Below are 14932 nucleotides of genomic sequence, written 5' to 3' on the forward strand. Positions count from 1 at the left end.
GCATTGTGATGGAACCGGACATGTCGGGGATAAAGCTATGGAGAAGTTTAAAGTAGGGTTAGGTCATAAAACAATATCACAAACTCTGACCTTTTTCACCGGGCACAGTTTACGTCATTAAAAAAAAAAAGATAACTACAAAACTATGAGGAACAGTTAAATATTCAATTACACACAAAGAAAGGTGAAAATGAATTGAACATTAACAAACAAAAACAAGCAAACAGAACTCAAATTTATGTTCACCTGGATGGCAGCTGGATACGGGGAGAGAGCAGTGGAGCCCAGATTGCGTCCCAGCAGGGGGTTGAGCGGCGTGCTAAGTGAAGTGTGGGTAGCGCGCCAGTACGCTTCCAGGTATTCTGCCAGGTGTTCGCAGGCATCTTCAAGCTGGTTCTCGTCCAAAATAATGTCAAACATCTCCTGGGATTGGAGGGGAAAAGGGAAGGAGAGCGGGTAAAAGTTGCTGGAGTTTGCAAATTTCGAACAGTATTCGAGAGTGCTTAAAGTCTACTCACTGACGGACACTGGGCTAGTTTTTCTGCTGCAACAAGCTGCACGTTCAAGTGTTTGCTTTGGGACTTCCCTCGCGATTTGATCAGACGCTGCAAGACCTGTCAACACATTTAAGGGCAGAGAACTCAATTAAACATCTCCAAATATGGAATACGTACAGCTATAAAAAAAAAAATTCATGCTTGTCATTCGAATACTGTTTTTTGTAGTCATTTTTATGCCTGTCAAAAGTATGAACACTTCTTGAACTTTTCCACATTTTGTCACATTCCAACCAAAAACTTCAATCAGTTTGATCAGGGTTTTATGTGTTAGGCTAACACAAAGTAACACATACGCTTGAATTGGAAACAACATTTTCAAAATGGCCACCATTTCGAAGCATACAGCCTAATCAGAACTAACCAAACCTCTACCACATGATGAAATAAGATGGTTAAATTGTACAGTAATGTTAGTGTCAGTAGCTTGTGTTAATGACTTTGTTCACACTAAAAACCCAGATTATTCACTTAAGATGACCATATTAGCTGCTATGGAGACAGTAAAAGCTAGCTAGCCATGTTCACACAAAACTACAAATAAAGATTTCAAAAGTGTGGCCTGCATTTGAGTTTATGTTCCTTTATCTGGTTACCCCTAAATAAAACTCTATGTAACCAACTGGCTACAGATTACTCTGAACACCATTCCCATAATGAAGCATGGCGGCAGCAGCAGCATCAGGCTGTGGAGATTTAAAAAATGTTTTTTTTAAATCTGAGAACTGTTTGGTCGTAGTCTGTGTTTTGTTTTACTTTGTGTTGGTTTGTCACCCAAAATACCAAATATAATCTGCCGGTGTTAACTTAAATATGAAAAAGTTGAAGAGCTATTCATTCCAAGGCAGGTTACTTTTACATATTTTGCTTTCAGCCTTACCTTAGGAGATGACACCTTAACATGGACAATAATGGGAGCTAATGAGGTCTTGATAAGCTGTGCTGGGTGATTTATTGTGTCTGCATCCAACACCACCAGCTGTAGAGATCTGGCCAACTCAAAGATCCTTTCTATTTCACACTGGACCTCAGCTGTAAGAAAACAAAGACATATAGCAGGGCGACTATGAACAAGCAGCAGTATGAGACTAAACACCAGAGTTTAATCTGCTCAAACACACACGAGACATGCACATCATTGAGTGAGACAGTTCCTGTAGCTTTACCGAGGCTGGAGCGGGTGTTGGACCTCTCAATGATGGCCCGTTTACTGGGGTTGTTAAGTACTGACCTCTTGGCCAACGATATATCAGCGGTGACCCTCGTGATAGATATCCTGCAACGAGGCAAAACATGAGTGAGCACTGGCAGCCCGGTGACGACCTAACGAGGGACAGTTTGTTGACGCTGGCCGCTCACCTTCCATCGAACCTGTGCTTCAGGAAGTCAAACAGCGCTTTCTGCATCATATCCGTCACCTACAGCCATGAGTCAGAGAGACGGGAAAGTAGTGAAAAGACTGAAAGAGAAAACAGCCATGGTGTTCAATACTGCCAGACCTTACAGGTTTCTTCTGTTCTGACTTCTTTTGTCATGCTCAAATGTTAGATTGTCGCACAAGCTTTCACAGCAGAGACAAGTTTTCAAATGAGGACTTCATTAACCCTCTAAGGACACAAAGTTATCTGATGTCGTCAAAGAGCAATACGTCATTCCTTTATCTAAAAAAGAAACCTCAACAACAGATGAGAACCAAAGTTGCTATCGTCCGTCAGTCTGGAATGGATTACAAACCCGTTTCTAGGCCTTTCGGACTCCTACAGTGAGAGCTGATGTCCAAAGGTGAAGAAAGTCGCAAACCTTGAAAAGAGTACGTTTACATCTCTCCCACAATGTTAGATATGTACTCAGAGTAGGATCTAAAGCAGTGCAGGCCTGACTTGTCTTCTGTAAGTCAGTGGGAATCATTCAGCAATAAGAAAGAAACAACGCAAAAATGGCTTTTAAGAGAGAGCTTCAGGACCAAAAACAACGAAAAGGTCTGTCTCACGCTTGCAAAAAGACAACAAAATAAATAAATCATGCTTTCGATCCCAAGACTTGAAATAAAATGTTCTGTCAACCAATGAATCGAAAGAGAAACATTTTGAAAGTCCCATTGGTGGTAGTAAGAGGTCCAGGGTTGCTATGTTACTTCGGTACTAGGATGACTTGATGTAGCTGAAGACCTTGTTAACCCAAAGAACACACGGAAGTCCCTCTCTAAATGAATACACACACGTATTTTTGATTAGCCTAGTCATAGCATGTACTTATACCAAACAAGAATGATGTGACTTAACCCCAAAAGGCCGATCATCCTTAAAAAAAAACCTCCAATGTGGCTGAACTAAAACAAAAGTGAGCCAAAAATTCCCTCGCAGTGATGTAAAATATTAATGGAGAGTTATCGCTAAATCTTAAAAAGGGTCAGGTTGTTTTGGATAGACCTTTAACCCCCTAACCCCCCTCAAAAACAAAAAAACATCATTTGCTTTCTGTATTTACTCTGGTCATGTTTGTCTGATTGCAATGTATGAAATCATCTGAAATATTTTAGAAGGGACAAAAAATGCAGCAGTCGAAATATTTAAATGCCTTCTCATAGCACTGTCGTTAGGCAAGAGACCGTTACACAATTATATCTATAAAAGCTCAAAATATTCATCCTGCCACACATATATGTTAAAATGCAGCAGAAAATGGACAGAAGGATCCTATTACTCCTTGTAGTATGCTGCTTTCCAGTGAACCAGATCTTTGCATTACACACTCCACTGAGCCGGAGCCTCCGATATGGAAAGTGTTTTGAAGAAAGTGATTATGAGCTGCAGTGAATTGTCAGCAAGGCCACTGCATAGGTGAGTAACTGGAGCGGTAGCACTGCAACTTTTAATTTAAGTTGCTGACGGATATAAGTGCCGTTTGACGGCGTGGTTTGGATTAAAAACTCAAACTCAAGGACGGACAAGTAACCAACAATCAAATGGAAGAAAAAAAACCCACAGAGAAGCTCTATTGGTGGAACGTTCTTCCAAATGATAACGCTTCAAAAGATAGTGGTAGACAGCTAAGTGTCTCCATATTGCTTAGGATAGAGGCAATGTAATTTAGAATGAGACTAGTCCATTGAGTGTTAAACATATTTTTATTCACGTTTAAACAGCTTGGTGATGCTATTGAAACTGAGGTTTTGTAGAATGGATTGAAACAACTGGTTGAATATTGTGACCCAGTTTGTCGGGTTAGAGAAGAGAGCAGAAGCGGTCTCTTCAGGGTCCGCCATTTTGAGCCATGCAGCCTAAACAAAGCTAATCACCAATAAGATGATAAAATAGTGGTGTTAGTAGGTTGTGTTAATGACTAGTTCACACTAGAATCTCAATTTATTCACTTATGATTAGCATATTAGCTGCTACGTAGCTAGCAGAAGCTAGCTAGCTATGTTCACACTTACACATAAAACATACTTTTCAAGAAAAAGCAAAAACATTTTGTTTGGTTGATTAAGTGAGTATACACAAATTTCCTTACTTTTTAAAAAATGTTGGTCGTAAAAAAACTGCATAACATAGAGGCATTAAGTTTAAAGAAAAAATAAAAATCAACTCAGATAAATAGTGAAATAAAGATAAATTTTTTGTACCTATTCTGACAAAGAATTACCCTTAAACATTTTAAAAAAGTCTTTCTGGTGTGGAGTGTGTGCCATACGTGAATCAAAGCAAACAACTTTGCCAACTTTTTAATATGAATAAGTCAAATAAGCTTGATTTCATTGCGTCTTAATGTTGTTTGTGATGAAGCATGGAGCTCTTGCAAGTGCGGTGACTGACAGTGTAGGTGCACATCTTTACTTTTAATAGATTGCTTGTGATCCTGCTGCCTTTATATCCTCAGAGAAGAGTTTACAGCCACAGAAGGTCAACTGTGTCATTTTAATCGGAGGCTGACACAACACACAAATCTCCTTTTCATGATCACCTACTCAACCAGCAAAAACAATAACTCTGGCAACAAATCCACATTTTGTCTGCTCTACCTTTACTTTAGAAAAACAAAACCAAAAGCAACAGACGCCTGGCGTGAAAAAGATTTAGGATTTTTTATGTTTTTTTTGTTGTTGTTTTTTCGCCGTCCCACACACTTCCTTTCAAAGCGCGGTTCACATTATTCTGTGCTTCTAATTTCGATCCGTGCTCCACTTTTTCAGACTGATGCGGTTTACCCAGAAGGTTGTTGCCAAGGCAACGCTGGGACGGGAGGCGAGGAGCGTGATTCCATGACAACTGACTTCAGCGCTCCCTGTCACCTTTCTGGACACGCATTTCCAACCGATAATAAGTGAGGAGATTTGATTTTTAATGTTGTGTTTGTGAGAGCCAATGAACAAAAAGTCATCTAATAAGGGGGCACACTGCACGCAGCGGCGTAGATTTACACTATTAGAGACAAAAACTGGTGGAGAAATATAAGAACTCCAGTTTATGAAGACAATCCATGCCAAAATTTTTGAAAAAAGAAAAAGAAAGAGGTTGAGACTTGCCTCGTAGCCTTTCAGGGATGGACCTACCAGGACCACCGGCCTCATGGACGGAACCACGTCATACGGGGGGACGTGTTCAGCCTGGAGAGGTCACAGCACACACAGCTACAGTCACATCGCATAAGTATCACTCAAGCTTTCCAACTCACTCTATAGCCCTCCAATATGTTTAGAAGCAAGTGGTTATTTTACAGCGCTCCACTGAAAGCAAAGAACGAGGAATGTTGACGTTGATTTTCAGCATAAAGCCTCATAAAAGTCAGTCAGCTCAAAAGCATTTTCCTTAGATATATTCATGGCTCCGTCAACCTCCAGAGCTCAAAGTTCAATTTAAAACTAAATATTAAATAATTCCATTAAAAATCATTGCAAATATGTAGGAGTTATCCATCCAGTCTGACTGAATTTGAGCTATTTTGTGAAAAAGAATTTGCAAAGTCGTCAGTCTCCAGATTTGAAAACCTTGAATAGAGCCATAATACAGCTGCAGCAAACAATGCTTCTACACATTATTAACTCAGTTGGGCTGGATACATTTGCACTGTGCATTTTTCTTCTAGAATTTGTGCAAAAATTTTAAATCTGCGTATTATTCCCCCGCCCCCTTCTTTACGGTTATGCATAACTATGTGTTTGTATATTGCTTAGAATCCAATTAGAACACGAGTTCACTTATAATATGCTCTTAACAAAAAACACACACAATTTCAGTGGAGTGTTTGCCTGTTTCCTCTGCACCCGTGTGTGTGTGTGTTTTGTCTAGTTGCTTTAGTTTTCTCCTATGGTCCAGAAACATGCAACTGAAGACTACAGTATGTGCTGCCCTTAAATAAGAGAGTGTGTGTTAATGGCTATTTGGTTTTACAATCTGACCTTCCAGTTATTAATAATAAGGTTATGATTAAGAAGGTAACAAACACACTGAAGGCTGGTAGATGGAATTAAATCATTATTATGTTGTTTATATAATAGAAATGTTTAGGAAATCAATCACACTTACCACTTTTTGTTTTTGCTTTCCTGAAATTAAAAGTAGCAAAAGAAAACGCAATTAAGTGCACTGCAAAAATTGCTCCATTGTAGTCATATAAGAAAAATAGGAACACAATCAAAGCAATACAGAGGCAATTAAATTCAGTTTTGAAAAGATAACGATCCTTTTTTTTCTCTCAAAATCAATAGAGTACGTATGGGAGTCACCTGCTGAGTTTGGGTTTGGTTTGAACGTGCCTGACACCATTTCTCCCAGACTGGAGGAGGAATTTGCACTGGATTTGCTGCTGCAGTGATGAAAGTAAAGAGGATGAGCAAAGAATCTGATAAATCTGAAGTTCTGTGTTGCATTTGTTAAAAAAAATGCAATTAGGGTGCATTTAAATCATACAAAGAAATGTTAACTTAATAATGTGACCACATTCAATTCTACATAGAAACTGAAAAAAAAAACACAGGCAAAAGGGAAGTGTTCAATGTGAAATATTATTGTAAAGACTGGCAAATAAATAATATACATAACTAAATAAAAATATAGATTAGATTAATCACTGCGCGAGTCAACAATCCTGGCTGTTCACGGCTGAACACTGGGGGAGTTCATTAAGCATACCGAACTCTATTTTTTGCAACAAAAGACTCACAAAAGCAAAACGGTCTGAGCTGCCAGGTCTTTTATCTGGCAGCATCGTCTCAGCATCACTAATCATCTTGTTGGTGAAAACCCAACAGTCCCATCTGATGGAACATTCTGCGATGGCTGCAGTCCAGGGACACCTCGGCGAGGCTGGACCACACAGCACAGCCTGGCAGTCGTCCAGCCGACTTCTTGCTTATGTGTCGGTTTCACTGCCAGCCTGGCTCCTCGTCCCTGAAGTGTTTCTCTCCTAAACACAAACCCACAACACCCTCCCCTTCCTTCAAACTCTCCGTACCCCTGGTAGTGCAGCATATTACTGTGAAAATCTTTCAAGTGTGGGACACAAGCAGAAAAATGGACGTATGTTTTCCATCATTTCCGTTAGCCACTTGATTTTCAGGATGACGGCCATATTCTTCAAGATGGCTGTCGTTTTTGAGCCTTCGAAACTGATTATTGACATAAAATGTCACCCATTTCCCATTTTCATGACTTGGTCGTCCTAATGGTTAGCATTTTTTTCAAAACAACAAGCTCTAGGGAACATCTGTGCCAAAATAGGTTCTTTGTCCTGAAATGCTCAATCATCTGCTGCAGTAATTGCTATCTGTCGACCTTCAGATTATCTGCAGCCACTCCTGATGTCTCCACTCATCTGATGCTCACCTGTGGAAGCGTCCTCTCTTCTGCTCCTGCTGCAGCCGGACGTTTTCCAGCTTCAGTGGGCTGGGAATGAAGCCGATGTCGCAGCCTTCTTTCACCAGGCGGCCGATCCACCAGTCATTGTTGTACTTCTGCGAAGCAAAAAGGGAAAACTAAGCTAGAAAACAAAACTTTCATGATTATGTTTCAATTTTCATTAAAAGAAAGCAAATGAGATATTCACATTTATTTTCATTAAAAAAAAAAATCATCGTGAAGAAATGAGTCAGTTTTAGATTTTCAGAATTCAATGTCGTAAACATTACAGGGTGACAGTCTAAGCGAGGAAAAGTGGACAAAATGAATTTTTTTAATGAAAATGCAATATTTGTGTTCATTTGGGTCCAGCTGATACGTAGCTATGTCATTGACAAATTCCCTCTGTATGATTGTAACTTTCTATCTTTTTCAGTGTTTTAAGCCTTTTGTTGTTTTATGATCCGACCCTGTTTTAGACACCTCCACAGCTTTATCCATGAGCTTTCTGTGTGTTTTTTCGTCTTCCTAATGCTGTTTGTCTCTAATATTCTTTAATAAATCCTCACATTTGACAATTGTGCATTTTTTTGTTCCAGATAAAATGCAGTTAGCTGAATATGAATACCCCTGCAAGACACCGAAATTTGGATTTCAGTCCCATCTTTTTTATAGTTGGGCGAACTACGGTGGGAGGAGGACTGTTTGTGTGTGAGAAAGAAAAATGCATGTGTTCAAATATCCATATCCTTATTTTATAGGTGTCGAATACAGTGGCTTTATTTTTTAGTAATAAAAGCCTCGCACAAAACCCACTACCAAACAATTATTAAAGTTCTGTTTGGTTGAAAACGTTACAGTTTGGAACAAATCCAGTGGTCCGCAGGTGAAGCGTTAACAAGCTGCATGTGTCGTGAACCTCTTTGATGTGGAGGAAGTCCTTGGCGTCAAAAGAGACGGCGGTGCCGGGGACAGGAACGTCCTCTTCCAGCGCTCCGCAGTAGCTGACGTTGGTCCTCACGGCAAATGCCACTGCTTTACTCTGTGACGTGAAAGAAAATAAAAGTTAATTATCGTCAAATTTTGTTCTCATTCCAAAGCCAGGAAGCTCATTTAACACAGAAATAAATCACAGTTTGCAATAACTGCTGTTGTTTAGATTTGCCTGGGTTAGTATGACTGAAACTGATTTGGCAGCAACACATTGATTATTTTATTTCATTAAAATAGGACTGAATACTGAAATCATCCAATTCATCCAAAACATTTTAAATTTGAATTTTATACAAACTAAAGGCTTAGAGGGGACACAGTCTCCATCTCTTCTTCTAAAACTGTAAAAGTCTAAACAGGCTAAAATTTGTAAGGATCTTCCAGTTCTGCCGCCCCGGCCCGCAGGAGTTTCATATAAATCTTGATTGCCATGTGAAAAATCCCCATTGAAACTAACCTTTGCCCTCTCAAGCTGGACAGTGGCCTGCTGCTCCCTCTCCTGCCGGCCGCCCTCCTTCTCCTCCTCCAGGGACACATCTGAGTCAGACGGTCGGCTTGTGTAGGAATCAGCTGAGCCCTGCAGAGCAAGCAGAGAAAGAAAGGACACCCACCTGTAACTGGAAGCAGTGAAAGGTAAAAAATAATAATAACCACAATAGAAAACCAGCGTAGTAGCACTATCGGAGTGATAGAGGTTGACCGACCTAGAGAAGGTAAGTACTTTGCGGCGGTGACTGAATCAAAAGCGTTTGACTGCAAATAGATGCGTGACCTGACAAGAACCTGTTAATGAAATGAGTGCAGGGACAGAGCAATGAGTGGGAGTGTTGATGTGTTTGGACTGCTGTTGTTTTTCATGACTGGTTTGTGTTATTTCTCCAGTGGGATCAAAAGAAGACGGATAGTAGATGATAAATCGTCTGGACTGAAAGATTCAGACACTTTTTCCCCCCCTGAACATGAAATCAGATCCATCAAGGGAAAACATTTTTTACTCTATAGAGTAACTGTGAAGGTATAAATAGTTTTTAAAGTAACTTCTTTGTGACCTCCAATTACACAGAGACACTCACTGGACAGACATTCTCAAATTCACCACCTTAAAGGGCCGGTATCATGTAATTTCCAAGCATATAGCTCCATTTTATACCACAATAAAGTAATTATGTTACCATCAGTTGTTATGAAAATGCTGTACATATCAAACACTACTTAAAAGACATCTTACTCTGCAATTTGACCGCTTACAAAAACCGGCCTGTATCTCTTTAAGAAGCCCACACTCTTTCTGACACTCTGCCTTCAACATGTAAAACACACCTTTACCATCAGGAAAAAGAGGAATCATACAGAGAAAACACGAATCCAGAGGGACTTTTTCACAAAACACTGATCCAGTTATCTGTTTCTAAGATTGGCTGGGTTGCTGCTGCTGCTTTGTGACAGAAAATCTGTACTTCACACTACAGCTGAATAATTTCTGGATTAGCATAAACACTGAGCACTTTCTTCTTCACAGCCAGGAGAACAACTAGATCCTGTTCTAAGCTACAGAAAGTCTCTTGGATCCAACAGCAAATTCGTACTCCTGACACACAGGTATGGGAGGAGCTGTACGCTTCTGGTTTTACTGGGTCACTAACTCTAACCCTTAATATTAACATAGACTCACCTGCCTGGTTACAAGGGTCATTCAGACAGATAATGTACTTGTTAACATGCACATATGAATGGTAAACAGCCTGTACATTTGTAGCACTTTATTGCTTGCTGATGGCGGCAAGCCAGTGGATCGTAGCCACGGCTGCTGTGAGGCCCTCCGAGCAGCAAGCGACAAGCACACAACGACGGAGATGGATGGAGCAGGGCTTGAACCGTCAACCCACTGGTTACAAGGCTAACTCCAGCCACCATCACATCAACAGCTTGACAGAGGAACAGCGTTGTGATGACTGAAAGAGTGTCACAAAGAGCAGGAGTTTCTTAAACAGACATAGTGACTTTCAAGTTCTCAAATGCCTTGAAAGTCATATTTGATATATACGGCATCTTTATAACAACTGAATGTAACATGGCTACTTGATTGTGCTATAAAATGGCATCATGTGGCTGGAAAATACATAATGTTGTCCCTTTAATATGTCTATCAGGCATAACCTGTAGGGACAATGTTCACAAATTTTGGACATTTTGATATAGAATAGACAGGAGCAGAGAACACTGACGAGTTGAAAGGCTGCTACACCAGTAAGCCCAATAAAAGTGTCATGAACTGCAGTGTGAGGTGGTGAGGCAGACGCCGTGGACCCACTAGTTGAGAGAAATGATGATGATTTAAAGAAAAAAATGCACAAATAATCAAAAATTCCAGGCAGGACAGGATGAGCAGAAAGGCTAAGGCTCACCACTGGTAGCAACTGGCAATAATCCAAACAATACTCGACAGGACGAGACAGAACCGACAAGGACCCGACAAAGACACAGAAACACAGGTGGCGTTAAATACACAGAGGGTAATAAGGGAACCAGACACACCTGGGAACAATCAAGGGGTAGACAGGACAACACAGAGACTCAAAAGACACAAAAACCTCAAATAAACACACGGAGAAACTCAAATCCTCACAAAAAGAGGCTGTATGACGAAGATGGAGGACCTGTGGAAGCTTTAAAAACCCGTATAATGATGATCCCTCAACATGTCGCAATTAGGACACGATGAGGCAAAACGAAAGCATTGAGGAGACAAGTCAACAGGTGAAGGGGGGATGCCATCCTCGGAAGCACCTGACAACTGAGAAGCCCAGGTTAGATATATGAGTCCAGTCAACCTGAGAGATTAAATTGTTTCTAAAATGAAAACCTCGTTAATAAGAGGAAGTTCTAAAGCATCTTCTGTAAATCTATAAATAGGCGCAAATGCACAACTATGTACGCTGCCTATCAAGAAGTCAGGATGCACTACAGCAGCAGTGATCCTTGAGATGTTTGACCCTAAGATATACAGTAGGTTGTCTTTCAAATGGGGCTCTCCAGGCTGTGGGAAACCTCCACTGGGCAGACTGGTCTCTGTGGGAGCTGGGACAGTTGTACAGAAATGAAAGGACCGAGAAAAGTGCAAAAAATAGCAAGGGGTCAGAGCAACAGGCACAAACAAGTGTATTATAGTCAGGAAAAGCCCAAGACATCAATATGTACTCCCTGCTACCCAACCTGTGCGACTTATAGCCCGGAAAATATGATAGACAAGAAGGCAGTCGTGATAGACGCAATAGAGATGTCAGGAAGGAATGCAGGAAGCTCAGAAGAGCTAAGGGCTCAAATGGGAAATAAAGAGGTTGTGGAAATTCAAAGCCTGATTGGTGCAAGTGGTCAGTGAAGCACTTGCTACTTCATTTAATTATGTCAAGCTATAGGCTGCTGTAATGTTTCTGTCTCTTATGATCTATATCTCAGTCATAATCCTTTAACCTGGCCTACATATGGTCCTAAATACTGACTTATCATTGTCACAAAGTCTTTAATGACCTTAATTTCAGTTGCGTTTTCAGAAATGTGATCTTCACTGATGAGAGTACATCTCTTTCTTCCCAAGTGTCTGCTGCCGGTGCCATTCGACGGTGATAATTATGGCTATGTTCCACTCATATGCCTGAATGTGGAGTTTGTGACGCTTGATGCAATCACACAAGCAGGCAGCATGTGTGACTGATAGTGAAGACAGTTGGGAACAGATGGCTGTTTCCAAATTGCTTAAACATTGCTGAGATACATACCATTCAGCTGGTTAAAGAGCAGGAATTGTTTCCAGCAACAAAGCTGTTTTGTATATGTCAATTTTCTGTTTTCTGACTAAAAGGGTAGACTCATTGTCTCCAAAGTCATGAAAGATTAAAACAAACCAAAAAATAAAATATTCACGAGGCTATAGGGTTTCTGGTTCTCCTTCTGTCCATCAGACCAGGTGGATTCTGATTTCCGTATGGTGGATGTTTAGCATCCTGCCTTCTAAGCCAAATGGTTTGAAAAAGTGCAGTGCAGCAAAAAAGCTCACCTAACAGATGATAGCACCATCTGCTGCCTGTGTGCACGCAGCCACATACCCAGTTCATCATAAAACATGAATAAAAGCATGTATCTATAGTTGAAGGCAGGGGATACACAACACAAGATTTAATGTTTCGATTTTTTACGTGAAAAAAAAAAAAAAAAAAGGAAAAGGATCCAGTCTTGAACATGGAAACAGTTTGGAAACCGCTGTAAACTTGTCACAGCTGCTGTTGTGCAGTGACCACTCGCACCTGATCATCATCCTCCTGATCTCCAGCTGCTGCCATATAAGGACGGAACTCTCCCTGCACGGCGTCAGATTGTTGTGAAACCCTCAGCGGTAACACCTTCAGACCTGCTACTGAGACTTGAGCTGACTGCCCAGAATCTAACCTGTCTGTCTCTCCCTCAGCGATCCCGCTCCTGTCCTTGACCCTCTCTGTTGGATAAGGACCTCCTGGCTTTGACCCCCCCGGCCTGTCTGACCGGATCCCCGTTTCGATCTGGACTCTGGACCCGCGGGCTCGGATCCCCTGTTTGCCCGGCCCGAAGATCAGGGGCCACCTGATCCTGATTTGATTCCCTGGTTCTGACCCTGGCCTGTCTGACTAAGAGTTTGTCGACCTCCTAATAAATACCTGGTTGTATTTTCTGTTCAGTCCCTGTGTCCATCAGTGCCTGAGCCTGACAAAACTTTTATAAACATGACTCAGGTTAGCAAATTTATGAACATGAAAACTATGAGCAGTGATCTCCACAAATCTGTTTTTTCCAAAAGAGCGGTGAAACAAAAAGCCTTAAGACGTTTGGTACAAACCACAGAGAGGTCAAAGCCCAAAGGTAGTCATTACATTTTGGATCTGACTGAACAATATGTCATTAAATCTAATATTTCCACATGACTAGATTGTATTGATTGCATTTATTGTGTGCTTTGGTATAGCTATAAATGATTTTGATCATATTTGTTGTTGGCATCTGTTGCAAATTGGTGCTCTCTCAGTAAAACTAGTTTAATCTTAGCTGAGTTGAGGTAAATACATGGACACTGTTGAATAAATGCTGCTGAAAGCTCCATAGCATGTGAGAATGGGATGTATGTCCTGCTGAGCGACATACAGCCAAAAGTACAATCAAATTATTAAGATCAAGGCTCATTTATGTGTTTGAATGGCTTAGTCAAAGTACAGACCTCTAAAACAATTGCGAAACGTTGCTAAGACGAGAAAGCTGATGTTCACATCCACTCTCCGTCCATTCTGATCGAGTTTGAGATGGTTTTGGGAAGAGAAGTGAGAAAAATCTTCTATCACATCAAGTTCTGACAAAATACTTTGTACTTGAAAGTATTTTGTAAACTGACAAAAAGGGGAAAAGTTGCCTTTCCGAGACAAAAAGAAAATTGTGTAAAAGGAAAATCTGTAATAATCTTTAGCAAACATCTCCAGTACACACAGATCTTGTACAGCTTGACCATTTTTTTGGTGTCACTCATGAAAATGACATTATGTCTCAGTTTTGGAATGTGCAACTTAATTTTCTGTCCACGAAAACATATAAACAAAAACAACAAATGCTTATCACATCAGAAATAATACATGGTGCATTGCTTCAAATTCTGCCCTGCTTATCAGTCACAACCATATTAAAATCATCATCTTTCTGAGCACAACGGCTGTTTGGCACGAAAGAAAAATAGACGTTTTGTTTGTACAATAAAGTTAACCCTTTATAAGCCATAGGCTCAATGGCAAACGTCCTAAGTTTGTATTTGTGACAGTATTCTTCTGTTTGCAGATAAATAAAGTAGATAACTTAAGACCTCTCCTCACCTTTTTCCAACAAGTGCCCTTTTTGAACGCGGAAGCCTTGTTCAAGGCCGGATACATGGCTTTGTAAAAATATCACGACTCCGGCAGAACAATAACTCGATGAAAAATGAATGCCACGGTGGATGTGTACAGCAGTAAGTCTTTAAAACCAGCAGGTCGGGCTGGAAGGACAGGGAGAATTATTGCCTTGGTTGGGGCTTCTTGGCATCCCCGCTAATGATCCATTCAGAGCCAGGAGAGTCTTTTCTTTCTTGATACAAATAATTGTTATATACAGCCTCATTAGAAATGAAATCTATAAACCGGAGGACTGGAGAGAAAAAGGAAGAAATAACCCCCACTTCCCACCTCCACCCTCCCAATGCCACAGGCAACTACAGACGATCGCCTGCTTTATTTTTAGACAACTACTTAATTGCAGCGCCTATAAAAAGTGTTCACCCACTGGTTGTTTTACCATTTTCATTGTTTCTACGAGTTAATTACGATCAATTAAATGTGGCTTTTTTTTGACAAAGAATGCTCCCCCCCAAAAAAACCCCCTGTAATGTCAAAGTGAAAAGTGATTCTTCTACAACAAAATGACAATTAAAAAAACAGTTGCACCAAATAAGTTATTCCATAAATATTCGCCGTCTTTAAAGCTACTGACCTAATTTAACAG

The 14932-nt window shown here is 40.6% G+C and overlaps 1 protein-coding gene across 3 annotated transcripts in view; it reads right to left on the reverse strand.

The window, feature by feature from the left end:
* The window catches only part of cacnb4 (calcium voltage-gated channel auxiliary subunit beta 4), a 32745-nt gene that overhangs the window by 3980 nt on the left and 13833 nt on the right, over positions 1-14932 (reverse strand). For all 3 annotated transcript variants that reach the window (XR_002753038.1, XM_023336628.1, XM_023336629.1), the window contains 11 exons: positions 8844-8963; positions 8313-8435; positions 7382-7509; positions 6283-6362; positions 6083-6102; positions 5083-5163; positions 1917-1975; positions 1724-1833; positions 1438-1589; positions 519-614; positions 247-423 (listed from right to left, as the gene is read on the reverse strand). Coding sequence is in view for 2 of the 3 variants with exons in the window: in XM_023336628.1 (XP_023192396.1) it covers positions 247-423; positions 519-614; positions 1438-1589; positions 1724-1833; positions 1917-1975; positions 5083-5163; positions 6083-6102; positions 6283-6362; positions 7382-7509; positions 8313-8435; positions 8844-8963 (1146 nt within the window). In the remaining variant the exon portion in view is untranslated. The remainder of the gene's footprint in view (positions 1-246; positions 424-518; positions 615-1437; positions 1590-1723; positions 1834-1916; positions 1976-5082; positions 5164-6082; positions 6103-6282; positions 6363-7381; positions 7510-8312; positions 8436-8843; positions 8964-14932) is intronic.

The sequence above is a fragment of the Xiphophorus maculatus genome, chromosome 7, assembly GCF_002775205.1.
Source record: "Xiphophorus maculatus strain JP 163 A chromosome 7, X_maculatus-5.0-male, whole genome shotgun sequence".
In the NCBI taxonomy this organism is placed as follows: Eukaryota; Metazoa; Chordata; class Actinopteri; order Cyprinodontiformes; family Poeciliidae; genus Xiphophorus; species Xiphophorus maculatus.